The sequence below is a fragment of the Ictalurus furcatus genome, chromosome 1, assembly GCF_023375685.1.
Source record: "Ictalurus furcatus strain D&B chromosome 1, Billie_1.0, whole genome shotgun sequence".
NCBI classification, from domain to species: Eukaryota; Metazoa; Chordata; class Actinopteri; order Siluriformes; family Ictaluridae; genus Ictalurus; species Ictalurus furcatus.
The window spans coordinates 15,543,567-15,571,181 of NC_071255.1; the positions used below are offsets into that span (position 1 = coordinate 15,543,567).

At 39.9% G+C, this 27,615-nt stretch overlaps 1 protein-coding gene across 6 annotated transcripts; it reads left to right on the plus strand.

Moving 5' to 3' along the window:
* gon4lb (gon-4 like b) lies at nucleotides 1-27,482 on the plus strand. 6 transcript variants are annotated; one of them, XM_053628671.1, is made up of 31 exons: nucleotides 1-467; nucleotides 2,158-2,366; nucleotides 3,664-3,768; nucleotides 3,896-4,125; nucleotides 4,266-4,340; nucleotides 4,459-4,509; nucleotides 4,605-4,655; nucleotides 5,970-6,068; nucleotides 6,173-6,295; nucleotides 6,645-6,812; nucleotides 7,192-7,405; nucleotides 7,642-7,749; nucleotides 7,884-7,924; nucleotides 8,047-8,159; nucleotides 15,872-16,073; nucleotides 16,325-16,411; nucleotides 17,101-17,275; nucleotides 18,199-18,349; nucleotides 18,578-18,728; nucleotides 18,959-19,075; nucleotides 19,326-21,545; nucleotides 21,783-22,104; nucleotides 22,282-22,445; nucleotides 22,604-22,801; nucleotides 23,112-23,255; nucleotides 23,468-23,764; nucleotides 23,913-24,026; nucleotides 24,417-24,591; nucleotides 24,664-24,991; nucleotides 25,329-25,431; nucleotides 25,612-27,482. In XM_053628671.1, the coding sequence occupies exons 2-31, from the start codon at nucleotides 2,165-2,167 to the stop codon at nucleotides 25,723-25,725; spliced, it is 6,642 nt and encodes a 2,213-aa protein (XP_053484646.1). In that variant the 5' UTR covers nucleotides 1-467; nucleotides 2,158-2,164; the 3' UTR covers nucleotides 25,726-27,482. The 6 variants fall into 6 exon arrangements, with proteins under 6 accessions (XP_053484646.1, XP_053484613.1, XP_053484655.1 ...); XM_053628638.1 differs by lacking the exon at nucleotides 1-467 and adding an exon at nucleotides 486-574; XM_053628680.1 differs by lacking the exon at nucleotides 1-467 and adding an exon at nucleotides 486-574 and having other exon boundaries at nucleotides 24,417-24,564.
* Nucleotides 27,483-27,615: the final 133 nt, after the last annotated feature.

A 27,615-nucleotide genomic window follows, 5' to 3' on the forward strand; every position in this document is an offset into this window, starting at 1 on the left:
GACCCTGTGTAGAATAAGTGGTATAGAAAATGGATGGATAATCTGTGACAAGATTGGAAACAATCCAGATCTTGAAACCCTGATTTCTGCATAACCAACACCACCACTTCTGCAGGCACTCACAGATCCTAACCTTTTTGACGTTAAGTAATGCTCCCCTAATACATAATACATAATACTGATACATAATATTTAGACATCAAATCTATGGATGATATTAAAATGCCGATAATAGTTATATCACATAATGATATAAACCTACTGGCATTTTCAAACCTGACAGTAAATTAGCTTCAGTCCGTACACTTGGTCCTGCGCTCTGTGGTAAGAGGTTATCCTGCAGGGGGCGGTACTTTTTATTTCAGACTCTAGTATTCGCGGAAGGAAATGATTGTAACACCCGCCAAACGTCATTTTGTTGTGGCTGGGTTTGTTAGCTACTGATGGCTACTAATACCAGCTTAAGGGTAAGCAGTTTATTACTTTAAAATTAATGAATTAAAAGCAGTTACACATTAGAGAGAGGCTACCATTTCCTGAAAACAAACTCTGAGGTAGAAATGTTCTGTGTAGGGTAAGTTTAGCTAGCTTTGTGTATGTTGTTTACTAACCAAGCTGCACTGCTGGATTTCAGTCAAAACCAGATGCAAATCGATGAACCGGAGGTCTGTACTATAAAGAAAAAATGTGTAGCTAATGTGCCTGTCTTTTATTTCACAGTCCATCTGCTGCCAAAAACACTTCGCTAGCGATTTCGTTAACTAATTGTAGTCAGTTAAAGAAACACCAGAATCCAGTTAGCTTATCTGCCTAACCACAGTATTTGTGTCTCAGTGTCCTTAACAATGGACATTGAGTTGTACGTTGTTGTGGTGGTTAAAAAAAAAGACAATCCGACAGATTTTTTTAGTCGAAAAACATAGCCTCAAAAAGTCGAAAGGCTATCACACTTATCTTAAGCTACAGGCTACTATTTAGAGAATGTTTAGTGTAAACCCGTGGCAAGTAGTGAGAGAGAAACCTGAAGTCATCCAACATACAGACTAGCAGTTCTTTTTCAGCAGTTTTAGATGAACCATTGCTATAATTAACTGGGGTTGCCAGGTCACAGCAAATTTCCACCCAGCTATTTTTTATAAACCACACAAACGACTTGAAACTGGGAATTGGAAAAGAGATGTATTTTATTCATATTTTTTCTCAGCCTTTGCGTGAAAATACATTTCCGACCCATTTCTGATGTACAGACCGTCCACATTCCCCTTTTCCTATTGCAATGTTTGCAATATATCGTACAACAGAAATGATCTACATAATAGACATAGCTGCATTTACACCTCCTTTCGCTGAAATGTATTGGACTTAATTCCGTTTAATTGCTGTACTGTGGATCTCGGAGGCTGCTGAGTATTTTTAAATAGCACAATCTGGCAACCCTGTTGTTAATGTTCCTGTCCAGTGTTCCTCCGAGCTTGAGGCAGTATGTGCGCCTATGTTAACCTCTATATAACTTTTGAATTTAACATGTATGGAGATGTAAATGATGATTTTGTGAAAATTAACATTTGGTAATATGCAATATAGAAAAAAAAAAAACTAGGTACCTTGATCAAAATGAGTGTCTGTCAGTGATTCTGTTTAAATGAATATCTTGCTGTGCTTTTCATCATTGTTAATTAAACCACAAGTCCCCGACCCTGTCCTGCACATTTTGATGTTTTCTCTGCTCTAACTCACCTGATTACTAATAACTAATCAGCTAATAAAAATGCACCTATTATGGTTACCTATTATTGTAAGAAGTCATTTTGACACAGGGAAAAAAAAATAATGCTGTAGTTTAAATTATGAGGAAATTGACCTTGGATGCATGTAAAGCTATTCTATAAGACCTCTAAAACAATATTAGGCACGTTTCAAAACCATAATAGGTGCGCTTTAACAGCCCTTCCTGAGTGTATTAAACCAACAACAGTGATTTTGAAGCCTATTGTTTATCAATGTAATAATGAGGTTCATCATCATTGTAATGTTAAATCATTCTTGTCAGTGAAATGCTGGTTCAGGTTCTGGGTGAATTCACCACTAGAATACCCATCTAGTATATTAAATTGGACCAGCACATTTACTGTAATTGTCTCTTTTCATTACTCCTAGAAGCGAGATGAAAACAGGCCGGAAATGGAAGTCCAGCTCTCCAGAGCCTACACATGCAAAAGTTGCCAAGAGGGAGCCAAGATCCTATGCTGAAAGCAGACTGACCTTCAGTCCAGAGAAGATTTTCACTCCCAGCAAGAGAAAAGTCTGGAATACATCTTCTCCCAGAAGGCATTCATCTAGATTTAAGTGTCATGGCCAAGAACCAGGTGCAGTATGAAGAACTTGAAGGGCATTATTGTAGTTGTTCTGGTTATGATCATCGTTTGAAGTTCTTATTGGACCTTTGCTTCTACTCCCATTGCAGAGGTTTTAATCTACACATGTTAAAGGCTGTACAATCTGAAAACATGTCGAACCAGTTAATTGGTTTCATGTTAAATAGAAAACTGAAGCATATAATAATGACTGGATCTCGATCGCTGTTATTTTTTGCGTACCAAACCAAAGCCCATAGTATGTAGGTCAGCCATTAAACAGTGAAGTTTAACACTGACATGAATAACATGATCCTTTATTTTATTTTGGTAATTGCCAGGCCTTCAAACAGGCACATAAACAGCATAATACAGTATCTTGTATTCAATTTCAATAAATCCAATAAAGACATCTGGATTTTATCCCAATAATTGGGTTATTCTGTGCATGAATATCATTAATTTGATATTTGTGAGGCTTTGCTTTTCTGTGCCAGTGCAGGTCTTGGATTTATTTTACCGTAGTGACGCCGTAATAATAAAATGCAAAAGAGGACATTTTAAGTTAAAAATTTCGTCATGTCCTTCTTTGTTAGGTTTAATTGTTGAATGTGACGCTACCTTATAAGTATGTATCATTATCATATATAACCAGGTGACAAATTAAAGGGAAAAAGTAGGAATAAATATTCTTAATAAAGTATTAGGCCATTACAAGCCCCAGAACAGCTTCAGTGCACCTTGGAATTAATTCTCTGTCTCTGTAACTGTACTGGATGGATGAACACCATTTATTTATTTATTTATTTTTCTAAAAGATATTCATTCAAACGTTGCTTTGATGGTGGTGGAGATGGTTGTCTAACTTCAGTCTAAAATCTTCTATAGGTGTGTAATTGGGCTGAGATGTGATGATTGTGACAGCTATAGTATATGGTTGACAGAATTTTTACACTCATAAAACCATTGTGTGTCCTCATAGCTTATGAAAGGGCACAGTTTGTCATTCTGGAAGAGAGCGCTCCTGTCAGGATGGAAATGTTTCATCAGAATATGATCAGTCAGAATAACTTTGTTTGCAGTGACCCTTTCCTATAAGGAGTGAAATGGACCCAAGCCATGCCATTCAAATACTCCCATACTCCCACAACACAGGAGAGCCACAGAGTTGTCCTTTAATTTTTCACCCATCTGTATATGTCTGTTGAAAGAGTCATGTAGAAGTGGAGTTTCATGACTAACACATTACTTAAGTGTATGTCAACACGTTGAATTATTGGTGACATTTTTCTTTCTTTCTTCCTTTTAGGTAGTGCTGAGAGTGAGCTTGACATGGTACGGTCCTCTAGCTGTCTGGAGTCATCCCCCCTTCAGTCAGAGGTGGACACAGAGCTGGGGCTGGTCATCACACTGGGTCAGTTAAGTCTGTGGTGGTGGTGGTGTTTTGTTTTTTGGTTGTTGTTTTTTTTTTTTTACATTTTGGATTGTCTGCATGCAAAACATGGTAAAAGTGTAATGAGTTGTTTTTGTTACTTGCGTAGATGAAGAGGGAACTGGGGAACAAGAGCAGCTGAAGACAAAGAGTGGAGAAAAACTGATAAAAGGATTGCTAGCACATGATAATAGTGCAATGGCAGATAATGAGAGAGATGCTGAAGAATCCGATCTGGATGAGTACAGTGAGGAAGAGTTCAGAAAATTGGACCGGGACTTAGCCATCAAGTCTAAACAGCACAACCTGACTTCAGTCCACGTACGCAGCATCATTCATGTAGGTCCTGCTGAGCTTCTGACGTCGGAGTTGACTCGTGCTGAATAGTTTAGTTAATATGAGGATTGTCTGTTTAAAGAAGCAAGATTATAAACAGTGAAGGTGTAATCACCTATCTTTTGTGCCTTTTTTGGTTGTAGGAGGTGATCACCAATGAGCATGTAGTAGAAATGATGAAAGCTGCTATCAGAGACACCCAGGACATGCCCATGTTTGTACGTGTCCTTTCACTGTTTGTCAGTGAAAGTTTCCTATTATAAGTTATCGTATGTGTAATGTATAATTGTATGTGTAAGGAATATTTATAATACTTATTTTATTCTGTCAACTCAGGAGCCCAAAATGACACGTTCAAAGCTCAAAGAGGTTGTTGAGAAAGGGGTGGTGAGTTTGGTCTGTTTATTTTATTGTTCATTGGTTGACGCTGCTTGTGTAAACCACTGGATATTATATGAAATTTCTGTTTTGCTTTCTTTTAGGCAATTCCCAATTGGAATATCTCACCTATCAAGAAATCAAAAGAAATAAAGGTATCGTTTACTCTATCTGTCTGTCTTATACAGTACTGTGCAAAAGGCTTAGTCTTGGGCACATGCAAATAAATGCTGTAGCAAAAATAGCTTCAAAAATAATGAAATGTAATGTTTCTACATTTAAAAAAAAACATTAAAGAGCGGTAAACAGTAATAAACGAAACGAAGGCAATATTTGGTATGGTGACTGCTTTAAAAATGGATATAAACTCAGCAAAAAAAGAAACGTTCCTTTTTCAGGAGACTGTATTTCAAAGATCATTTTGTAAAATCCAAATAAGCTTTACAAATCTTTATTGGAAAGGGTTTAAACTATGTTTTTCATGCTTGTTCAGTGAACCATAAACAATTATTGCACATGCACCTCTGGAACAGTCCTTAAAACACTAACAGTTTACAGGCGGTAGGCAATTATGGTCACAGTTACAATAACTTGGGACACTAAAGTAGACACTTTCTACTGACTCTGAAAAACACCAGAAGAAAGATGCCTAGGGTTCCTGCTCATCTGCGTGAACATGCAATAGACCTGCTGCAGGGAGGCATGAGGACTGCAGATGTGGCCAGAGCAATAAACTGCAATGTCTGTAATGTAAGACGCCTAAGACAGTGCTACAGGGAGACAGGAAGGACAGCTGATCGTCCTTGCAGTGGAAAATTACATTTAAACATGTATCCCCCCCCAGACGTGATGGAGAACTTGCAAATGCCTTGGTGGAAGAGTGGAGTAACATCTCACAGCAAGAACTGACAAATCTGGTGCAGTCCATGAGGATGAGATGCGCTGTAGTACTTAAAGCAGCTGGAGGACACATCAGATATTGACTGTTACTTTTGATATTGACCCCCAATTTGTTCAGGGACTCATTATTCCAGTTCTGTTCGTCAAATGTCTGTGAAACTTGTTCAGTTTATGTCTCAGTTGTTGAATCTTTTTACTATGTTAATACAAATATTTACATATGTTAGGAAATTTGCTGGAAATAAAAGCAGTTGAATGTGAGGATGTTTCTTTTTTTTGCTGAGTTTATATGTATATGTTGCGAGCTGTGACTATCTTTAGTATTATTAACACTTCTATGTTGTTTTATCAACCACTAAATGAAGGATTAGGGATTCAGTCCAGTAGATATGAAGAAGCAATGAGCATTGACATCACGTCTTCATACTATAGTGACTCTCTGCCACAGAATCACAGCTATTCTGTTAACCAGCACAGAATCATAACCTCTGAGCCAACATTGTCCCATCAACATCTTATTTTCCAGCATCTTATTCAAAATTAAAAGATTGTAAATTCTTTCTTTCCAGCCTCCTCAGTTTGTGGACATTCCTCTTGAGGATGAGGAGGACTCTTCAGATGAAGAGTATTATCCTGATGAGGATGAAGAGGATGAGACTGCAGAAGAAGTGTGTAAATCTCACCCATTCATGATATTTTATTTTCTGAGGAAAAAATGTGTGATTTCTGAAGACAGTCTTAATGCAATTGATTGTATATTTGTGACACACAGACTATCCTCGAGAGTGACCTGGATAGCATAGCGTCATCACCACGTATCAGTAGACGAGCTCGCTCTTGCACACCCATAGAGCTCTCAGAGTGTGATGAAGAAAGAAGCAGCAGTCCACGAATGGTAATGGTACCATGCAACAGTTTTACAGCACTTTCATGTTCATTCACAATAAGAGTTTAGAACATTTGGGGATTCCACAATGTTTGGGACAGTGGGTTTGAGTGTCTGTGTAATTGACCTTTTTGTAAGCTAAAATTAGGAACTCACTTCCATGACAGGACCAAAAAGGCTATAAAATGTTTTCAAAGCCAAACTTTTGTACAACTAGATCTTTTAGATGGTCCACACTTGATACCTTTTAACTAGCTTTTCTAGATTTGAACTTCAATTAAATTTCAATGTTGTACATCTTTAGTCTGAGTCTAAACAAGCACATGATTATATTTTTCCTTTTCTCTCTCGTTTTAAGAAGACTAGGCACTTGAGAGTAGAAGCAGTGCCTATGGGCCCTCCTGCTCCACCCTCCCAGTCTGGTGTGCCTTCTCGGCCCTCAAGGGCTCTTGATTCATTTATGGAGAAACTGCATGCTGTGGATGAAGAGCTGGAGCTTAGTCCCCTCTGCATGGAGCCTTACCAGGTATAGAGATTGTTGGAGAATAGATTATCCTAGATTATTTATGGTACCATCTTAAATCAGCACAACAGTCACAACAGTAGCTCAATTGTAAGCCAAGAACATCAGCACATGAACTTAGACTCTACAGCTGTACCTGTCTTGTGCATTTGTAAATTTACATGAAGTGAGCAAGACACATTGCAGCATAGGTCTCAGTGAACTTTTCTTGGCAGCCACCAGTTATCCGTTACCAATAACATTGTTTATTTGTATCCCTACTGCCGCCCAGTGAGAGCTTTGAATTTGGAAGAACTCCATCTGAACTCTCTCTCTCTATCGCTCCCTCTCTCCCTCTCTCCCTCTCTCTCTCTCTCTCTCTCTCTCTCTCTCTCTCTCACAGGCTCTGAGTAGTGGTGAGAATACTGAGGAAAGCCTGGTGGCATGCCGGACACGATCCAAGCGTCCATTAAGGGATGTTCCGTTAGACCAGCTGGAGGCTGAGCTTAAGGCTCCTGACATCACGCCGGACATGTATGATTGTGTCTCAGCACTGGAGGACAAAGAGTGGAGCCACTGGCTGCAAGGCCTCATGACAGCACACCTGGACAACGAAGGTCAGATCTGCAACAATTGATAGAGCTGCACTGTACTTTGTATTTAACTACGCATCTAGCATGAAAAGCCTCACACGTGTTATTTAAGTGATTTAACACTTTACATTTTGCGTTGGAATGATCTGTTCAATTTCAATATTTTTTTTTATTCATTTGTTTGTTGTTGATCTTCAGTCCCCAGTGAATGTAAGAACTAATTACTTTCTCTCCTCTCACTTTTTATTGTTTCTTTTCAGAAGAGGGTGATGATGATGATGATGATGATCCTGAATATAATTTTCTTGATGATCTTGATGAGCCTGATTTAGAGGACTACCGCAATGACCGTGCAGTTCGCATTACTAGTGAGTTCAGTCTGGTCCTAACTCTCATTTGTGCATTTCTGTACAAGATGCCATATTTCTCTAATGTAGACAGCACAAATCAGACAAGTTGCTTGGTTTAAAGTATTATCATTTTTTTCTCGCTTTTCCTGCAGAGAGGGAAGTTAATGAGCTCATGGAGGAGCTACTTGAGACGGTAAAATGAGCTTACAAAATACACTTGCAAAAAAAAAAAAAAAGCAGTGTTTTATTATCATATTCTTTTTTTATATTCCATCCCTCTGTGCTAACTGACTTTTTTTTTTGTCTTATTCTTAGTTCCAGGATGAGTTGGGAGTAAATGAGGGTGAAGAAGCCAATGAGGAAGATGAGGAGCGGGGAAAAGTGTCTTCACAAAGTGCTGCCAAATTCAATGTCCCCCAAGCCATTCGGTACTCCACATTTGTCCATGTCCAGTACATTTATAAACACTTTTAACAAGGCAGAACTGTTTGTTCTAACACAAACACACACGCTCTCTGTCTCTGTTGTCTGTCGTCTATTTCGGTCTCTTTCACTTTCTATTTCCATGTCTGCGAATCAGTGAAGGTGCCACAGGGCACGTACTCAGTAGAGCACATTATGGCATTTTACCAGGAGCTGTTTATTCCATCTGAAATTAAGGGATGCCCCACTTCCAACCAATACCAATATCTTTACAATTTTCTGAGGCAAGACTGACATCCTCACAGTAATCAAGCCTTCTTTTCTCAAGCTACTGAAGTTGTGTTGGCAGTCAACCCTACATTATCAAAGTATAATCAAATCATGCATCAGCGGGTTGGACCGTAAAACATATCAAATTCTATCCAAGCCAGTGTAAACCCTGATACTGATCAGTATTGGGTGCGTACCCACCCAGACACCGTACAGAGCTTTTTCAGACTATGTCCGCATTTGAAATGCTAGGAAGAGATCAAGTATGGTTTTACTATGTTGGCAGGCTTTGGACAACAAAAAAACAGGCTCTTTTATTTTTCAGTCTATTACTTTAGCTATTCAGCAATTTATCTTTCTCTCTGCGTGCACACACACACAGCTCTGTGCTGCTTAGCTCTCTCTCTTGTGGCTCTCGTCTCTCCCTTTTTTTATCCTTGCCGCTGCTCGCTGAAACACAGAAAACATGTTAGACAACTCCCGCACATAGCTCCTTACCACTCACTTTTCCCAACTCCGCCCTCCATTCACATTACAGGTGCTCAAACAGGCCCTGGCTTCCACATCCTGGTACTGAACTTTGAAGAACCCTGCATCAGTTGATCTCTTATGAAATTTAACACCTTAACCTAATGAACTTGCCACTCTTGCGCTATATTTAAATTAACCATTTAAAGCTACTGAATGTAATATTTTAAAAGTTTGCTCAGTCTGGTAGGAAAAAAATGTTTTTGTAACATGGGTGGTGCTGTGTTCTCCGCTGCTGCATATTAATGTAGGGTATGACTTCCAAGTCAATGCACATTGAGAGAGAATTTAGTGCTATTTTCCTCAAACTACATAACAAGAATTAACATGCTTAAATAGTAATGGCACTAATGTTATACTGAAAAAACTATTTAGCATGGTAGTATGCAGTTTGGGCCAAGGCCTGAATGTTCAAGACTCAAACATGCTGTAGTTTAGGCTCGCTTCTATCCGCATCAGAGGTGGCTTCATACATCTCCGCGGCCAATAGATGCACATTAGCCCATTTGCTCTAGCTAGCTAAAATACTGCATAGGGAACAAAACCCAGTAAATTTTTGGTTGCTTCTGCTGTGTGATCCCTGTGTGTTTTTATTATATAATCTATGTACACCACCTGGCCAAAAAAAAAATTCACGCACACTAAAATTTTGTTGCACTATCTTTAGCTTTGATTACAGCGTGCATTCATTGTGGCATTGTTTTGAAACCTTGTGCAACCTGACAACATTTTTTTCCATCCAGAGTTGCATTAATTTTTAGCCGAAATCTTGTATTGAGCATGGGAGAGTCGAACCACTCCGTAAACTCTTCCCAGCACATCCCAAACACTTTCAATGGGGTTATGGTCAGGACTCTGTGGTGGCCAATTCATGTGTGAAAATGATTCCTCATGCTCCCTGAACCACTCTTACACAATCTGAGCTCGATGAATCTTGGCATTGTCAGGGAAGAAAGAAATCCATTTATCTAATAACCCGGTCATTCAATACATTCAGGTACTCGGCTGATTTCATTTTATTGCTGCATAATGTTGCTGAGCCTAGACCTGACCAATTGCAGCAACCCCAGACCATAACACTGCTTCCAGAGGCTTGGAGAGAAGGCACTATGCATGATGCATGCATCACTTCATGTGCTTCCCTTCTTACCCTGCTACACCCATCGCTTTGGAATAGGGTAAATCTGGACTGGATCACATGACCTTTTTCCATTGGTCCACCGTCCAATGTTTATGCTCACTAGCAAACTGAAGTCGTTTTTATCTGATTATCCTCACACTGATTAGGTCACACAGCTGTTTAGTCCCAATCCTGTAAGTTCACGTCACATTGTGCATGTGGAAATGCTCTTACTTTCACTATTAAACATAGCCATGAGTTCTGCTGTCCATTCAAACTGTTCATACTGACTTCACCAAACGTTTTAAAAATCTCAGATCATAATCATTTAAGATTTTGAACATTCATTCTTCCGAACAGATTTCTTCCTCAAAGTTGACAGTACACCACTCTCCTTCCAGGTGTTAATAATGCGTTGGACAGTTCTTAACCCAATTCCAGGGATTTCAGCAATCTCCTCAGTTGTTTTCTTTCCTTGAGGCCAATAATTTGCCCCTTCTGAAACACAGTAACATCTTTTCCACGAGCATGGGATACATCTTCCGACATGGTTGTTTAAGACATGAGAAACTGCATCACTTAGGGTTAAAAGAATTGTTGCCAACTGAAACATATTAATCACTGCAATAATGATCCAATCATAGGCTCTTAAGTATTTGCTTATTTAATTCCAAACAGCAACCTTTTTTTTTTTTTGGCCAGGCAGTGTATTTTGTTATCCAGATTGTCACACATTTTGCACAAGCCAGATAATGTCAGCTTGCTTGCTGAAATGGAGAAATACACACACACTAAGGGAAAGCTGACACCTTGGATGACTCACTTTCACCCAATATAACCGAGTTTGAAATACAAAAATGCAGAGAAACACAGAATCACCTCCCATTTGTCTAGCTGGCCGTCATGCGTTCTTTTTCCCCATTGTTAACAAAGAAATCCTACACACAGTGTATATGTATAACAACAGACCTCAGCTGTGGTTAAAACCTGTTCCTAAGATCATGTCAGATATATATATATATATATATATATATATATATATATATATATATATATATATATATATAATATATATATATATATATATATATATATATATAATATATGATTATTTTCATAATCGATTAGTTAGCTGATTATTTTTTCCGATTAATCAGATGGGGCGGGGCAAACTTTCAGTACCATTTTTTCGTTAGTTTAAAATTAAATCCACAAACTGAGTCTTACAAATGTAAACTTTAGACTAAAAGTTTACACAACTGTTTGTCTAAATATATAAGACTGAAAAGAACCCAATACACACAGACACACACCAGAATATATATTGTTACTTTAGGACCGTAGTTTAATTCAGTGCTTTTTGTGCATCCATAAAAAAATGCATAAATACTTAATACATAAGTACTGCATATACTTAACGCATAATGCATATACTTAATGCATACTCCATAAATACTTATATATCAGTATTTATGCTTTTTTTTTTTATGGATGCACAAAAAGCACTGAATTACACTACAGTCCTGAATCAATAATAAAAACTCTTTCACTGCACCTTGTAGTTTTTGTTATTCACTGCCTTTAGACATATTATTTTACTTGTGTTTACTTTTGATCATAATGTTTTAATGAGACATTACAGATCTTACTCGCGCTACACTGTGTATCACCATGTCTGAACTGTGTGTGAGGAGCAACGCGGCCTCGTTACTAATACATCACTTCTGTTATAATAAAGGACATAAGTTACACTGATACAGCATATAATGTCCATAAACCTAAATTAAACTAAACCTTTTAAGCAACTCGTGACAGCATCACTGTCATGCTGGTGCTACACAAACTCCGCTTTATAAAGTTTATAAATCTTCTCTGTGGTGTTTAATATAAAATGTTCCACTGCCTTAGAGGACTTGGAAGTCGCACATTTTCTTCCTCAGTCACTTGACGATTTTGTCTCCGTCTGATGGTCATTGAGATAAAAGAGAGTCATGTACGGTGATTCTGGGTACTAGGCAAAAGCTGACGCCGTCGCATTACGTGCGTATGACGTCATGTAGGAAGCGGCTTATACTTCCGGTTAGTAAAAAAAATGCTAGTGTTCCATTTGAGATGATATTACCTTTCTAAAATCCACACACTAGATGGTAGAGTACACAGTGTATAGTGTAAGTGTGCAGTACTTCATTTGGGACACAACTTTAGTATTTACTCTCTGAAGCGTGTTTTCGGAACAGAAGTAATGTAATGAGTAAATCTCCCCCGTGTCGCACGCAGACCAACTAATCCGTAGTGAGATTCATTGACAGTGATTTTCACAATCGATTTATTATCGTTTTATCGATTAGTTATTGCAGCTCTAATATAATCTCACACACACACATAGTCCTCCCTTTGGGACGGAGCAGCAAAGATGTGCTGTGTCTGTTTGGGTAGGGAGGCAAAGAAAAGTGCTCAAAGTGTCCCCTGCCTTGTAGCAGAGTGAGAGCAAGGTGTGAACACTGTTGAGCTACAGCGCATACGTGCTCAAACTCACCTAGGCCCTGATGTTGTTTACCTTCTGGTGAGAGCCTCCAGGTGTGGTTTAGTGGCAGTATGTCTCCTGTTCAAAAGCCATGGTGGCTCAGCTATCGAGGAACTTGTTAATAATTATAATGCATTTCTACTCCTCAGTGTTTGATTTTCCTCTGAGCTCTTGAGTGTCTTTCATTGAACATGTGTTTTGTGATTGGCTATTTATAGGGAACATTGTTCAATTCTGTAGAATCTGATGTCAGCCTCAGGAATGAAAAAGAAAGCACTTGATAAAATGCTTAATTTCTTAAAATGCAAAATTAATGCCAGGTCACATTTAATTATGTTCGTTAAGGCCAGAGTGTCATTTGAACACTGTTGTGGGGTCGTGGGAGATGTTAGTTACTGGAGTTTTTCCCTTTCTGTCTTTGAGACTTGTCCTCTGGAAGGTCTGTCTGTCAATCCAGGTATAGAAGACAGGAATAGAGCTTATTTACTGGGGTAGATGGCAGCTGTGTACATGACAAACATGCACACACACACTTTTAGATACCATTGTTCCCATAATTTTCATTCATTTAGAATTGCAGGCTCCAGTGCTCTTACTATATACCATGATTAACCCTGAATTTGAATCTTCAAACACTGATTAAATTTGTTTACAAGGAATTTCTTTATATATTTCGCTTCCTCTAATTCCCTTAATTCTAATGCAGTATAATACATTGAATTAACTGCACCCTCTGATCCTTTTTTCCCCAAAGCATAATATGCCATGATTTCTCAAAAATATAATGATGCTACAGGAGTAGTCTTATGCAGCCTGAGAGACCTGTACCCTTGCCTGCCCATGATAAGTGCTGTTCAGGTGGTTATGTGCCATTAGTAGGAGTAAGTGATCAGTAATTGAGTGTGTGTGTTTGTGCGTCACGTAGCTCTGGGAACATACGCTTATCTCCTGCCTGGATTGAAGCTCAAAATGTTAACGAGCTGTAATGACGTCTGTGTTTCTTGTTTCCACGACGACATAAAGCTGTGTGTGTGTATTTTTATGTGGATGTATTCATGTGTGCTATTATAAGGGTTAGAAAGAGCTTTCTGTGTTTGCATTTTTTTGTTTAATCAAGTGTGGGGTATGGGTTATTTATTTGTTTATTTATTTATTTTCCTCTCCAAGTATGGCACTTAAGAAAGCAAAGATTTATGATGCGTAACAAATATTTCTTTGGTCGCACAGTGCTTTTTATCCATAAACAGTGCCATAGTAGAATTACAGTATGATTATTCCTGTGCATATGCATTTTTATTTGTGGGTATGTACAGTGGGTTCCCAAAATATTCTTCACGTTTTGCACATTTTTTGTGTTCTAGATTTTTGATTTACAGTGGATCAAGTTGACTTTTTTGCCATTAATCTGCACACAATAATCAATAAGAAAAAAGTGAAAAGGTGGTAAGAAAGATTTGCCAATGAATTTAAAAACAAATACTGGGCTCTCATTTAGCTACACTGTATGGCCAAAAATATGTGGACACCTGTTCATCACACCCATATGTACTTGTTGAAAATCCAATTGCAGATTTAGTCCCTCCTTTGCACTCATAATAACTTCCACTCGTCTGGGAAGGCTTTCCACTAGATTTTGTAGCATGGCTGTGGGGATTTGCCCATTCAGCCGCTGGAGCATTAGTGAGGTCAGGCACTGATGTTGGGGGAGGAGGCCTGGGGTGCAGTCGGCATTCCAGTTCATCCCAAAGGTGTCCAGTGTGGTTGAGGCAGGTCACTCAAGTTCTTCTACTCCAACCTTGGCAAACCATGTCTTCATGGACCTCACACTCTGCACAAGGGCATTGTCATGCTGGAACATATTGGGCAAATTGTAATGCTAGAGCATACAAAGACATTCTATACAATTATATACAATTGTGTGCTTCCAACTTTGTGGCAACAGTTTGGTGAAGAACCACAAATGAGTGTGATAATCAGGTGTCAAAATTTTTTTTTAGCCATATAGTGTAAGTATTTAGACCCTTGGCTAAGTCACCTCAAAATTAGCTCAGATGCATCCTATTTTTCTTTTATTATTTTAAAGATTTAAAGGTTTGTATTTGTCACACAATTATATACAGTATATTTTGCAGTGAATTGAAAACCTGGCCTACTCCTCTTTAGACTGTGCATTAAATACTAAATCAAAATGTAAAAGAATAGAAATAATAATAAAAAAACAAGAGATGAGATAGAATATATGTACAGGAGTGAGCAAAAAAAAAAGGGGTGTACAAAATAAGCAGTATGTTGCGTATTGTAACGATGCAAAGTACAGTGTATAAAATGTCAATAGAGTGCCGAGTGATTGTAGAGTCTTTATTTAGTCCTTTATGGAGTCCTAAGGAATCTTTACGGAGGACATGTCCGTGTTGAGGAGTCTGATGGCTTGAGGGAAGAAGCTCCTCTTAAGCCACTCAGTATTGGCCATCAGATTACTGGACGCTTGCCTTATTGCAGCAGGCAAAACAGACAGTTACCAGAGTGGGTGGAGTCCCTGATGATTTTAGCAGCTCTTGTACTGCAATGCCTGGTGTAGATGTCATTCAGAGAGGGGAGAGCAACTTGACTGGATCCCCCCGTGGCAAATTCAATTGATTCGACGTGATTTCGAAAGGCGCGCTACTGTGTATTAGGACCCACGATTCAAAGTGCATGCCTGACCAAAAACCAAGACATGAAGTCCAAGGAATTTTCTGTAGACCTCTGTGATCAGATTAAACCCCATTGGAACTCTGCAAAGAGACCTGAATTTGGCTCCTCATCCAACCTGATTGAGTAACTTTAAGGAAGAATGGGCAAAACCGCTAAAAATCCAGGTGCGCAAACTTGTCAAGATTTACCCAGGAAAACACAAAGTTGTAATTTCTGACAAAGGTGCTTCTACAAAGTACTGAATAAATAGTTGGAATACTTATGTCAATGAGGGATTTAAATTTAAACATTTTTAAAGAATCGTCTAGAAATTCTGAAAACTTATCGCTTTAATCTAATCTAAAACACAGATTAGGCAAAAACCGAAGGGGTATGAGTTGTTTCTGAACCCACTGTATGGTTTATAATATTGAAGTAGCTCAATCAGCTTGCACGGTTTTTGGTAAATTCAGTGCATGTATAGCAGAAACAGGAAAATCATGAGCATGAGGAAAAACTATGGCAACTTTCAAATCCTCCTGAAAGCAATCTCCTAAAAATGCAACTACAAAGGTTAACAATTGTTCTCGGTGTGTGCCCAGATTTGAGGAGCCACTGGCCCACATGTTGACCGCGTGCAGGCGTACAGTCCGTGAGCAGCTGGATGCTCTCCAGCAGCGTCGAGAACCCCTGAGCCGACCTCACCACAACGTACCAGGGCCTGCCATGTTCCTCATCCCTCCTCCCTGTACCTTGATGGTGATGCCTAATCAGAAACGGCAGCTGCAACAGCAAATCCAGCAGGTGAGCACAAGGGAACTTGGTATTAGATTTACAGGAGACAACATGCAGACAGATTTCTGGTCCCAAGATGGTCGGAGTTATTTGGTAAATGGAGATCTGTCATCATCACTTGACACTGTGGATCTGTGAATTATTGAATTCATCGTTTTTCAGAAGTTTCATACTTTCAAGTCCTGATGTAACAGTAAGCCATACTACCTCTCATAATCTTTTGAGTATGTAGGGGTTCACTGTATGTGTTTGTGTTCCAGCACGTCCAGTTGTTGACGCAGATGAACATGCTGTGTAGCCCTGTTGAGGCACTACAGAGCCTGGCTGCCACCACCAAACTATTCTTGGTAAATATCAAAGACTATTTAGTATGAAAGGTGGTTGACTGCAGAGTTAAGGAGATATCTGGGGAGGAGAGGCTCACTTCTCTCTGGGTGTTTCACTAAAACTGTGACAGAATCTGTAGTAGATGTTATTTCATGACTTCTAATTGGTGAGCATTATAGCCATAATCTTATATAAAAAAAAATTATATACAAATTGTTATATATATTTTCAGAAGTATGGGACAATGATGGTATACATCACAGTATTTTTTATATGAAATTGCAGCCTACAAATGAAAACTTTTAAGTTTAAATCAACAAATTGCTACTGTTTTTTTTATATTACTTATTTATTTATTTTTAAACTAAAAGCATTACACTCAAATGAAAAGGCAAGAAAAACCTTAGTCAACACTTAAACTCCAAACCAGACCAGCATCAGTGCAACATGGGTACTGTTCCTAATATCCTTTTAAATGGTCCATGTAAATCACTCGAAACCAATTATTTCTTAGACAGCTCTTGCTGAAGCTTCACCAATGCACCTGTTCACTGCATCTGTACAAATATACCTAAAGCAGATTTGCAACAAATAACATTTTAAGGCAGATAGATTAGTTTTGTTCATCTGTGATGAGCAGTATTTACAATATTTGTCATCTGTGACGAACAGTATTAATGCTGTATTGGTTTTCTGTGCTGTGTTTTAGACGGAGTTGCAGTCATTTGCAGAGCGGGCAGAGCAGATGAGAGCGGTGGTCGAGCCTGGCTTCAGAAGTGCATTCCGGGTGTGCAATCTGCAACCGTCTCTGGACCTGCTGGAAGAGCTGGAGAAAACAACCTCTCCACCCATTCCTCGGCCCAAAACTACACACACACATGCTGGTGAGACGCCTTGCAGGGGGTCCATCATTTCCTGTATTTTATTTTCATGAACTTGAGCTTTACCTTATGAAATTCTGTGTGTGCTTTCAAAAGTGGTAATTTAAAAAGTGGTATTAAATAATATGTAAAATCATCAAAACTATCAGTTTTTCCTAAACTGAAATTGGTGTTATTTGTAAATATCATAATCACAAGTAAAGCTCTAACATTTTAAATTCTGGTCATCCTCAAAAATGAAAAAGAAAAATGCATTTAAAGATTACGTTTCAGATCCACAGAAAGACACCAACACAACACAAAGAAACATGACCATGAAAAAATATTTCGTTCTTTAATGTAGCCTTTATTCTACTTTATTCTAGCCTACTGACTGGCAGGCTATTGAGACAATTATATGTTTAATAATATGACTTCTTGTGCATATTATAATTCATTAGAGATCATATTTATGAATATCATGAAGTATTTGAAGAGTCCTTGATAACTCGTACCTGTATTATCTCAGTTGGACTTTATATTGATTTAATATTATCCAGAACTTACAGGCAAGCAAACACCTGGCCTAGCTCTACTTAGCTCTACATTACTATACCTTATCTACTTGTTGAAAACATTACTATCCATTTTAAAGAATTATAAGTTTGCAGTGGAAAATTGTTCATCACTTTGATTATCAGCATCATGCATATTTTTCTACGTCATTATCTGAAGCCACAATCCCATAATATAAATAAAATATTCCCACATTGTGTTGGTGAAAAATATTTGTTTTCTGAAAGTAGCAATTTTTGGCGATCTTCCAGGATTCAGTCCTGGGTTTTCCCAGACTGTCGTGTATATTTTATTTATGCATGTAGCTGAGGATTGATTACATCAACAAAAGGTTTCTGTTGTCAAAACAATTTGTGTATCTGTCTCTGCAGTTCATCGCTACCCGATTCTCCCAGCTCACCTGGCCTGGCTGTTTGCCACTAGGTCATTGTTCTTGTACCCAGAGTTACTGCCCCACTGCAGCCTGGACCCTACCGTGCAACCCTCACGCAGCAAGACTATTTACACGAAAGGAGAGGATGGGTATGCTAATCATTTCCCCTTTTACGTTTTATTTGCTGAAATTTTGAAGAGTGTATTTTACTAATGAATGCCTAAAAAGCCTATTACTAAGTATAAAACAAAAGCATTTATGGCATACAACCATGTGTGTTCCACAGATGGAATCTTATTAACTGGTGCAGTGAACAGTAATCCTAGCTTCCCCCCCATTTCTCTCTCCTGCTCTCTTTCATCTGTTTCTGTCTCTAGTCTGATTGTTCTGGGGCTGAAGCATTTCAGTCAGACCGAATTCCCCCACAAATTAATGAGTCAGTATCTCATTCAGTCTAAAAGGGTGGAGCAGCTACGTACCCGTGTGAGAGACATGTCCTCGAGCAGGGCTACAGACAACATCATCAAGGTGCCTCATCTTGAACTATTTCCTTATACCTACATGATGCCTAAATGAATGATTAATGCATGATTTTACATTGTATAGGCTTAATGTGTTACATGCTTGTGTTTATTTTCATGTCTATTAATAAGTTGAGAGAGATACCTCTGGCTTCAAATAGAATTCATTTCAGTGTAAAGGATTGCCATCTCTCTTCATCAGAGCTGCTAACATTGCGGACTTGTTCTTTTCTTCAGTTTTACTGTCAGCACCACGTTGTTCCCCCACTACCTGTAGCCTGCTGTCCAGTTCTCCCAGGTGAAGAGCGCCCACCTGTGGAGAGAGAGAAGAACATCATGCCAAACTGGCTTTTGGTACTGAACTAGAAGTCCTCTTTAGAAAAATTAAAACTATAATTTTGGCACAAATCCTCAGTGTGATGGATCAGTGGTGTTGTATGAGTTTACTTGTATTGTTTTGCATGTCAGAAATGGGATTTTCTTTCTTTCTTTCTTTTTTTTTTTACACTGAATTGTCTCCTTTAAAAAATATAATAATGGCCCATTAAATTAAATTTACTCCAAATAAATGTAACTGTCTTAATATTATATTTTCTTCCAACAGAAAAGCTTGCCACACATACATAAAGCAGTGTGTGAGAGACAATCAGAAGAGAAGACACCATCTGATATGAGGACAACTCTTGCTTCACCCTCTCTCCCCACTTTTCCACAGGGAACACAGTATCCACTGTCCCTCCCTAAAGGTATAACTCTGCCACTGCATCCTTCAGCCAGGCGTGAAGGTTCTGCTCGACCATCCAAGCCCCGTCCTCTGCACGGTTTTGCACGTCCTGCATCCACACCATTAGCAAAGGCTCCTCTATGCCCTGTCGGCACAGTTAATTTATTGTCCCCAGTCCCAGCACCCCTCCCGTCTCAAGGAGTAATACTGTTAACTCAGAGCCCCTTAATTCCAGTGAATGAGGCTCTCCCAGTCACTCAGGTAACCTCAACCCCTACTCATGCAACAGTGCCATTAAACTCTGTTGGTCCTGTTAACTTCCAGTATATTGTTCAACAGCAGGGCTGTGTTAACCCTGTAGAGCCTCCTGCTAGTTTGCCCCCGGTGCAGATACCTTCATCTCTAGCTGTAGACTGTGATAGACCTGTCCCCCCTAACGGGGTAGAGAAGTGCATAAACGTTTTGCAGATGAGAGCAGAAGTGCCTAGGAAACAAATCGTGCCTAGAAAACTGCTTTCTATTACGCCTTCCCCATTTCCAACCCAACTAATCCCTCATACCCCGGTTAGTGTGACACTGGGTAGCACGGCGCCAACTGTCACGTCTGCTAAATTTATAGAAAACAGCTCAAACGCTGCTTCACCACCTATGGTCATCTTCCAGCCTTCCTCCTTACTAGATACTCCTTATGTCCATCCACCAGTACACTCACAAGAATTGGTCAAGTCCTCTAGCACTACACCACCTCAGGATTCATTTTCTCAACTAGTCAGTGGTCAACCTTACCCAGGAACACAATCCAGGCCACTGTTGCCTAGCAGCGGTGTCAGTATGTCAAGCCCAGTCACTAAGAAGGAGCCAGCAGACAGTGAGTTTAAACTGAAGTCTAGTCCTGTGTTTTTCTCACACACCCCTTCTCCTCCACTTCACGTGACTGAAAGCCTCAAATCAAGCCCTAGCATGCAAAGCGTGAGTGGTCAAGAACAGTCCTGGCCCACATTGAAAGACGAATTTGAATGTGATGAACTAGTGTCAAATCACAGAAGCAACCCTTTGCCAGACACTGTAGTTAATAGCATAAGCACTGCAAATCTCAAAGGTGTTTCATTGGCACCCAATAGTAGCAGTATTGGAGTTACACCACCCACCACCAGCCTCTTGACTCACTCTGATGTACCTGCAAATAATTCTCAGTTTGTGTTACTTCAAGCAGCTTCACAGGTGGGCACACCACAATCCTTTCTAATGCCCAAAACCAGTCAGATCCCAAATCAGCCTCAGTTGCATTTTTCTAAAGGAGAAAGCAAAGTGCCTGAGCAAAAAACTACAGTTTACAGCTCTGAGACTTTTTCTACATCAAGCATGCCAAATGTCAGAGAAGATCATTTATCATTCCTTACTGTTGGACTGCCTTTTGATGGTGCTACAAGCCAAGCACCAGATCTGCCGAGTACAGATCTGGGTGTTGATGAGTTGTGGAAAGAGGATATGGAAGCAGGAGCAAAGACAGGTGGAGAAGATATGGCAAGTGTTCTATTTACAAGCCCCCTCCTTATGCTATCCGAGTCCTCCTGTAGCCCAGACTCCGATATCAGCCATATGGACAGCAGTACAGAGACATTAGAGAATATGATGGAGGGCAGCCCAAACACTGGAGAACAGCACAGCAGCTACTTCAGGAAAGAGAGTGGTGGTGGAAGCACTCATGGCCCTGCTAATTCAAACAGGAGTGAAGAACAAGTTCACAGTGCTGGTGAAGTACCAGGACTGCTCACTTTTACTTCTGGTGCTGAAAACAAGGAACCTCCTGGTGGAGGAGAGGGGTTGAACAAGGGAAAGGGAGATGGTCATCAGAATGAAGGAAGTGGAAGAGGTAAAGAGAGGGATGCAAATGATGAAGGTGAGAAGAGAGGAGATGGGGATGGTGGCAGAGAGACGCAGGGAAATGGAGGAAGGGATAGAAATGACGATGAGAAGGATGGAGATGGAGAGCGTGAAGAGGAAGAGGAGGACTTTGATGAGCTCACACAAGATGAAGATGAGGAGGAAGTAATGTCATCAGCATCAGAGGAATCTGTTCTCTCAGTGCCTGAACTGCAGGTTTGTTCTGAATCTTTAACTCTTTGTTGATACTTTTTTCGGTTAAGTATAATTGGTAGAAGTGTGAACCTAAACTTTCCCTAAAGCTTTACAGTGGATAAATGATCATCAAAAATGAACTTGGATAGAATTCAGGACAGCCATGTGCCATCTCTGGCCAGAAGTGCAGGGATGCTTCAGGCCCTTAAAGTGTGTGTGTTATCTTTTTATATTTATTTCATTTCCTTACCCCTTCAGGAGACGATGGAGAAGCTGACTTGGCTGGCATCAGAGCGGAGGTTATGTGGGGAAGGGGATTCTGAGGAGGACAACTCTCCAAACTCTCCAAACTCTCCCACCTCCCCTACCTCACCAATCTCTCAAAACTCACAGGAGGAGAATTCAGAAGATGAGGAGGATGGGGCATTGAAGGGTGAAGAGCTGGAGACTGGAGAAGCAGAAGCAGAGGCAGAGGGAGAGGCAGAGGGAGAAGGAGAGGGAGGAAAACTGCCTGAAGAAGATGCCCCTCAGGAGGATGACCCTCCACAGAACAGTGGGAAAGGAGCAGGACGTGGTAGAGGTCCGTTCAGTAGATGAGCTTATATTTCCCCCCCCTTTTTTTTTTTCTTTTTCTTTTTTCTTTTGTTTTTATTTATTTATTTATTTTTATGTGTGAGTCATGAATGTGCTGCTCAGTCATTCCTATGGCTGCTAAGAAGATTAGAACACAAATGTATGAATTCATTACTTTTGGTAGGTCGTGGTCGCCCCCCACCCCGCAGTCTTAGGAAAAGCCGGCGACAGGAACGGGGCAGCAAGGATACTTCAAAACTACTCCTGCTCTGTGACGATCACATCCTGGATAACGATCCGATGAGGGAGAGCAAGGACATCGCTTATGCCCAAGCCTACCTCAACAGGGTCAGGGGACTTTTCAACTTTAAAAGTAAACTTTTAAACATCTGCAGGATAACAACTTAATGAGATGTACATACCATTAATCAGCGATTAATCAGCGATTAATCAGCTACATTCCCGAGCCTGGATTTATTCTTTCTCCCCCTGTTAATGTTTCTCAGGTGAAGGAGGCTTTGCAGGACTCTCCAGGCAAGGTGGAGGAATTCTTGAGTCTGCTGTATGAGTTTGAGCAAGGAAACGAGAGTCGTAGTGCAGTTGAGCTCTTCTGTCAGCTAAAACCTCTGCTCAAAGACTGGCCGGAGCTGCTGAGGGACTTTGCTGCTTTTCTTCTTCCAGAGCAGGCTTTGGAGTGTGGCCTGGTATAGCATTCATTTTTTCCTCAGTAATTCACCAATGCATTCATTCATTATATTATTCAAGATTATAGAGATCTCATACGATTTTTATTAATGGAAACTTTTTGCTCATAAATGGGCTTTTAGTGGTTTAATAATACAGATGTTTCAACATCTGTTGAAACATCTGTAGTGACATTGGCTGTTTTTTGTCTGGCAAACATTACAGAATTCATGTTGGTGAATGAGACTCAACGTAACAACAAGCTACAGTAAATACTGAATTGAAACCCAATGTCAGTCACATCAGGTTATTCTTTTTTTAAATACGTAGTTTGAGGAGCAGCAGGCTTTTGAGCGTAGCAGGAGGTTCCTAAGGCAGCTGGAGATCAGTTTTGGGGAAAATTCTTCTCACTACCAGAAGATTGTGAAAGCTCTTCAGGCTGCATCTGCCCCAACTCCTGCAGGGGTAGAAGAGGTGAGCAACAATATGAAATTAAGAGGCGTACACAAAAAAAAAGCTATGTTATTCTTAGTCAAAACATAATTTGTTCTTAAAAAGGTTAAACCATTCAGTCCATAACTATTGCGAGCACAGAAGGTTTAAAAGATTTCCCTTGTATCATGTGTACACTAACTGTTTGAGTGCATTTGTAATCTGAATAATACTATTCTCTTTTGGTGTCTCAGTTAAAAACACAGATGGCCACCCTCCTTAAAGGTCACACACACCTGCAGGGAGAGTTCTCTGTATTTTTTGACGAGCTCCGTCCACCACCAGCACGTCCAGGACAGTTTGAGGAAGCGATCTGGCCTGAGGATGGAGGGAACATGACAGAAGGAGGTGATGGAGTGAGTCTGGGGAGTGGAGGGTTTGAGGAAGTCACACTCCCTGATCTGGACGAGGAAGAAGAAACTCCCAAAATTACCCAGATAACAGGAAAGAGCAGGAAAAGAAAAGAGCTAGGCACACACAGGAACTACAAGGTGAGCAAGCTGGTGGAGCGTTCCGGTGGTGACACACACTTATTTTTGTGGTCTGTATTCACTTCCCAAAACCACACAGTCAGTTGCATTGCTTTATTCACTTCTTCATTTATAAGATGTGCCAGAAGTGTTATTGTGGTGTCATCAGCAGGCTTGTGATTGGCCAGAGAAGCACTGCCCCTGCCACTGCCATTTCTCTATTCATGATGCTAAACATCGCCGACACAAGAGGAAAGGCTGCCCCCGCTGCCATGGCATCAAGGTGTGTCTTATTTTATGTATTAACTATTTGTTTATTTACTAATTCACTAGTGAATAATCCTCTGAATTATTTGATATTTAGTTTTTTTTAAGATGTACATCACAATGTCAGTCACAACAGGTTTGGAAACTAAGTGCTTTTAAAAAGGTGACTACAACTATATAACACGGGGTAAATTAGATAAAGATTTTGTGTATAAAATATATTTTATCCATATGGTAGTAATAATTGTATTGGTCAGTGTTATACAAGTGTGATATTTATGCTGTCTTGGAAAGTGTATTGTGGTATAATTTACCATGATATCAATATTATATCATTAGCTTAAAGTATGTGTGTGTGTGTGTGTGTGTGTGTGTGTGTGTGTGTGTGTGTGTGTTTGCTCTTTAGGGCACTGATGGTTCCAAGTCGCTGAAGACTAGCGATCACTCGTTCCCCACAGCAGACCCTCTACCTGAGAAACAGGAAGAAAGAGATGTATCAGAAAAAGGAGTAGAGGAAGAGAAAGAGACTGAGACAGAAATTAAAGACGAGTCTGGTAGCGGGGCAAACAGTCCACATCATGGTTTGTGCATCTATCATTCAGTTTGTTTTACATTACAGTAATAGTTAACTAATCTGTCTATCTCTCTATCAGAGCCAGAAGGTCAAGCGTGGGAGTGCATTGAAGCAGAACCTTTAGCCATCCCTGAAGAAAGGGATGATGAGGAGGATGATAAGGAGGAGGAAGAGGAGGAAGAAGAGGAGTGGAAGGAGGGAGAGAAGGAACACTGTTCCTCTCCTAGTAAGTCTGTCAGAGAAGAAGAGGTTCCAGCCACTGAACACTCGGACACTTTTCTTCTTCCTCAGTCAGGTGAGAGGGAGATGCCACAGCAGAGCTGGCAGAGTCCCTCATCTGAAACACCGGTCTGTGCCAAGAACATCTCCCTTACTCCCAGTGGAGAGAAAGTCGTGCTCTGGACCAGGTCAGCACCAACATAGACAGTGTTTCACAGCTACATTCGATAATACAGCTATATTCAATAATTCTGTACCTACAACCCCAATTTCAAAAAAGTTGGGACCCTGTGTGAAATGTAAATAAAAACAGAATCTTAACTGGGTCATTAGAACAATTGAGGTGGTGGTGTGGGGCATGCCGAGTTGCAGACCATTGTCCTTTGTGTATTGGTCACAAATTTTTTATTTTTGAATGTGTTTTGTCTTTTGAATATTGAAACAATGTAATCTGTTAAGCTGGCAATACATTACTCTACTGCTTACAGTTTAATCTCTAATGGTTATTTTTGCCCCTGCTTCCAGAGAGGCAGATCGGGTCATTTTAACAGCCTGTCAGCAGCAAGGGGCCAATCAGAGCACTTTCCAGTCTGTATCAACACAGCTTGGCAACAAAACTGCCAGTGAGGTATTTGTCACTTTTTTTGAACTCCATAATTTTAATAAGGGCACTAGATAAGGAATCTCAAGGACCTAGTATAGTGTCTGAAATGCCTCTAGGATTATGTGCCAAAAAGATGTCAGGAAAAATACTTGAGGAATATGGTTTAAATAGGATTATTTTTGTACCATTTACTACGTTCTGTAGGTTGCCAAGAGGTTTCGGGACCTGATGCGTCTATTTCATACGTCAGCTCGTCAGGTCAGCTCAGATGAGGAGGCCACTGAACAGCAGTCAGCTACTGACGAGGAGCAGGACTGACACACTCCTCTGAGAATAAGCTTACACCAGCTAGACCACATCAGACCAGCTAAAAACACTTGAGCTACAGTTGTAGACAACATGGCTACAATAATAGTGGGAACACAATGAGCTATGGGAGTCACATGTTAAAGTTACATAGCTGAATTTATTACACAAACTGTCATCAGTGTGATTGCACATCAGGGACACGGTGTTATGGAAGTTATGAAAATGAAGATGATGAGGCTTAAAAATTCAACTAATTTATCACCAGCTCATGAACTGAGAATGGCAGCTACTTGTTCTATTACATTGGACTTTTTTGTTGTTGTTGTTGTTGTTGTTTTTATATATATATATATTTGCTTCACAGTGGACATATTGTATATATTGTAAATAGAAGATTGGGCAAGTCCCAAATATGTACAGTATTTTTTACATAAGACGTTGAATTTTTTTTCAGATATGTTCTAGGTTTTGATGAAAAAGTAGGAAGTTCCCTAGTCTATAAAAATCAAATAAAAGACAAATCTAAGAGAAAAACACTGTTTCAGTGTCAATATAAAGGGGAAAAAAACTGTGCAATATTCTTTGTTGATGCTATTTTTATGTTTGAGAACTTTGGGGAACTTTTGCACTGCCATCAGTGTTTTCAGAGACGGTGATAAGCTGATTCAATATTTTTATAATATACTGACTGTAGTAAGATACAGATAATGTATCTTAATAATGTGGTGCTTAAGTATCAACTCTTGTTCTGGGTACCTACTGCTCGGCACATGTCGATATTTTCTCAGCTACTAACACAGAGCTAATTATCAAGTGTTCTTTCAGGTGTGCTGAAAGTAAACAAAACTTCAAGCTGGGCTGTCAGTGTAGTAGGGATGATGAATGCAGTTATTCTATCTGAAGCAGAAGTGATAATCATGACTGAAAGTAGAGGATGCTGTAAGCTGTGTTCAGGGCTACTTTCCATGATGCATACTCTCTCTCATACTAAGAGGCAAAATAGTATGCAAAAATAGTACACCATGGTTAATGGATTTGTTTGGGACATATACTCTCAGAGCACTTTCTTAGGAACACTATACTAATACTGTTGTTGGGCCTCCCTTTGCTTTCAAAACAGCCTCAGTTCTTCTTGGCATGGATTCCACAAGATGCTGCTAGTTGGAAACAGTTCTGTGAGATTCTGGTCCATGTTGGCATTACTGCATCACACAATTCCTGCAGGTTTTTCAGGTGCACTTTCGTGCTGCGAATCTCCCGTTCTACCACATCCCAGATGTGTTCTATAGGCTTCAGATCCGGTGACACTGAAGGACACTGAAATCATTGTCATCTTCATGAAACCAGTTTGAGATTACTTTTGCTTTGTAACATGATGCATTATCATGCTGGAAGTAGCCATTAGAAGATGGTAAATTGTGGCCATGAAGGGATGCACATGGTCAGCAACAATACTCAAATAGGCTGTAGCATTCAAGCGATGATTGATTGGTATTAATGGGCCCAAAGCATGCTAAGAAAACATTCCTCAAACCATTACACCACCTCCACCAGCCTGGACACAAGGCAGGTTGTGTCCATGGTTTCATGCTGTTGGTGCCAAATTCTCATCCTATCATCTGTGTGCCTCAGCAGAAATCGAGATCCATCAGACTAGGCTGCAAAGTTCCTGTCTCCATCTGTCCAGTTTTGGTGAGCCTGTGCCCACTGCAGCCTCCGATTTCTGTTCTTGGCTGACAGAAGTGGAACCCGACATGGCCTGCTGTTGTAGCCCATCCACCTCAAAGTTTGATGTGTTGTGCATTCTGCTCACCACAATTGTACAGAGTGGTTATCTGAATTACTGTAGCCTTTCTGGCAGCTCAAACCAGCCTGGATATTCTCCAGTGATCTCCCTCA